The sequence below is a fragment of the Apis dorsata genome, unplaced genomic scaffold, assembly GCF_000469605.1.
Source record: "Apis dorsata unplaced genomic scaffold, Apis dorsata 1.3 scaffold_61, whole genome shotgun sequence".
NCBI lineage: Eukaryota > Metazoa > Arthropoda > Insecta > Hymenoptera > Apidae > Apis > Apis dorsata.
In genome coordinates this window covers 735070-736554 of record NW_006263361.1, presented here as the reverse complement: position 1 = coordinate 736554, position 1485 = coordinate 735070, and the positions used below count along the sequence as shown (strand labels likewise).

The 1485-nt window shown below is 39.1% G+C and overlaps 1 protein-coding gene across 1 annotated transcript in view; it reads right to left on the bottom strand.

The window, feature by feature from the left end:
- The window catches only part of LOC102672285, a 4022-nt gene that overhangs the window by 1726 nt on the left and 811 nt on the right, over positions 1 to 1485 (bottom strand). Inside the window, exons 5-6 of the mRNA XM_031515310.1 lie at positions 1315 to 1386; positions 1111 to 1226 (exon numbers count right to left, since the gene is read on the bottom strand). Of these exons, the coding sequence (XP_031371170.1) occupies positions 1111 to 1226; positions 1315 to 1386 (188 nt within the window). The remainder of the gene's footprint in view (positions 1 to 1110; positions 1227 to 1314; positions 1387 to 1485) is intronic.

Sequence of the window (1485 nt, the reverse complement as noted above, 5' to 3'; positions counted from 1 at the left end):
CATACTACAATATACAATAATCGGCACAATTATCAATTAAGAATCACCATGGATACCAACTAAACACATATACACACAGATACAAAAATTTATAATCATTAGATTCCATAAAATTATCTATTCATATTTATACACTATAAATACCAAAAGTGAAATCTTTGATCAATATACTACAATATCGGTACAATTAAGAGTCACCATGGATACCAACTAAACACATATACACACAGATACAAAAATTTATAATCATTAGATTCCATAAAATTATCTATTCATATTTATACACTATAAATACCAAAAGTGAAATCTTTGATCAATATACTACAATATCGGTACAATTAAGAGTCACCATGGATACCAACTTACACATATATACACAAATACAAAAATTTATAATCATTAGGTTCTATAAAATTACCTATTCATATTTGTACACTATAAATACCAAAAGTGAAATCTTTGATCAGCATACTACAATATACAATAATCGGCACAATTATCAATTAAGAATCACCATGGATACCAACTAACACATATACACACAGATACAAAAATTTATAATCATTAGATTCCATAAAATTATCTCTCTCGAAATTACCTATTCATATTTATACGCTGTAAATACCAAAAGTGAAATCTTTGACCAACACGTACCACAGTATCGCTGCAATTATCAATTAAGAATCACGATGGGCCAGATCCATCGTGGGCGCACAATCCCAAACGATAACACAGCGATAATCAGCATCAGCATTAAACCCTTCCCTCATCCGAAATCTCATCCCGTTTGAATGCGTCTTAACTAACCACGGGAGTCCCATGGTTTTCCCCAATTTCGTTCCCAGACACCGAAATAACTTTACACGTCTCGCCTGCCGCGAGATGTGCCGCCTCTCTCCGAAACACAATTTTCCCCGACAATCCGTCCTGTCCTCCTCGCTTTTGCGGGGAGACCTCTGCCCAAGTTGTTACAACGACGTTCGCCAAGCGAAACCGGCCTGCGCTCGATCCTCGTGACAATTACAGAGCGAGAAGAGGAGGAGGGAGGGAGGAGGGGTAGGGTAGGGAGAGGGTAGCCCTTTCTGCGGGCGGTTTAATCGAAACACACACCTTGAGATTCTCGAGCGAGCCCGTAAGACTCTTGCCCGCGTGCTCGTTTTCTCGGTCAGCGACGTCGCCCGCAGAACTCTCGCACGATTTCCCGCTGGACTTGTACTGAAAATCAACTACGGATTAACGGAAAATCGGTGAATTTGAGCGGTGGTTGGTCGAAGGTATTTTTGGATTCGTAAATAGAAGGTGTATTTTCGCTACTTTCTCAACGATCTTCTCCAACTCTGACAGCTTGTCCGCGGCGTTGATCAACTCCGTGCTCAATTTTCGCATCTGAATTATCATTTCGTTCCGATTATATTGGATTGATGATCTTTTTGGTTTTTTTTTTTTTGACGAGGCTAAGGATTTTGGATGGTTAAGGATATTGTG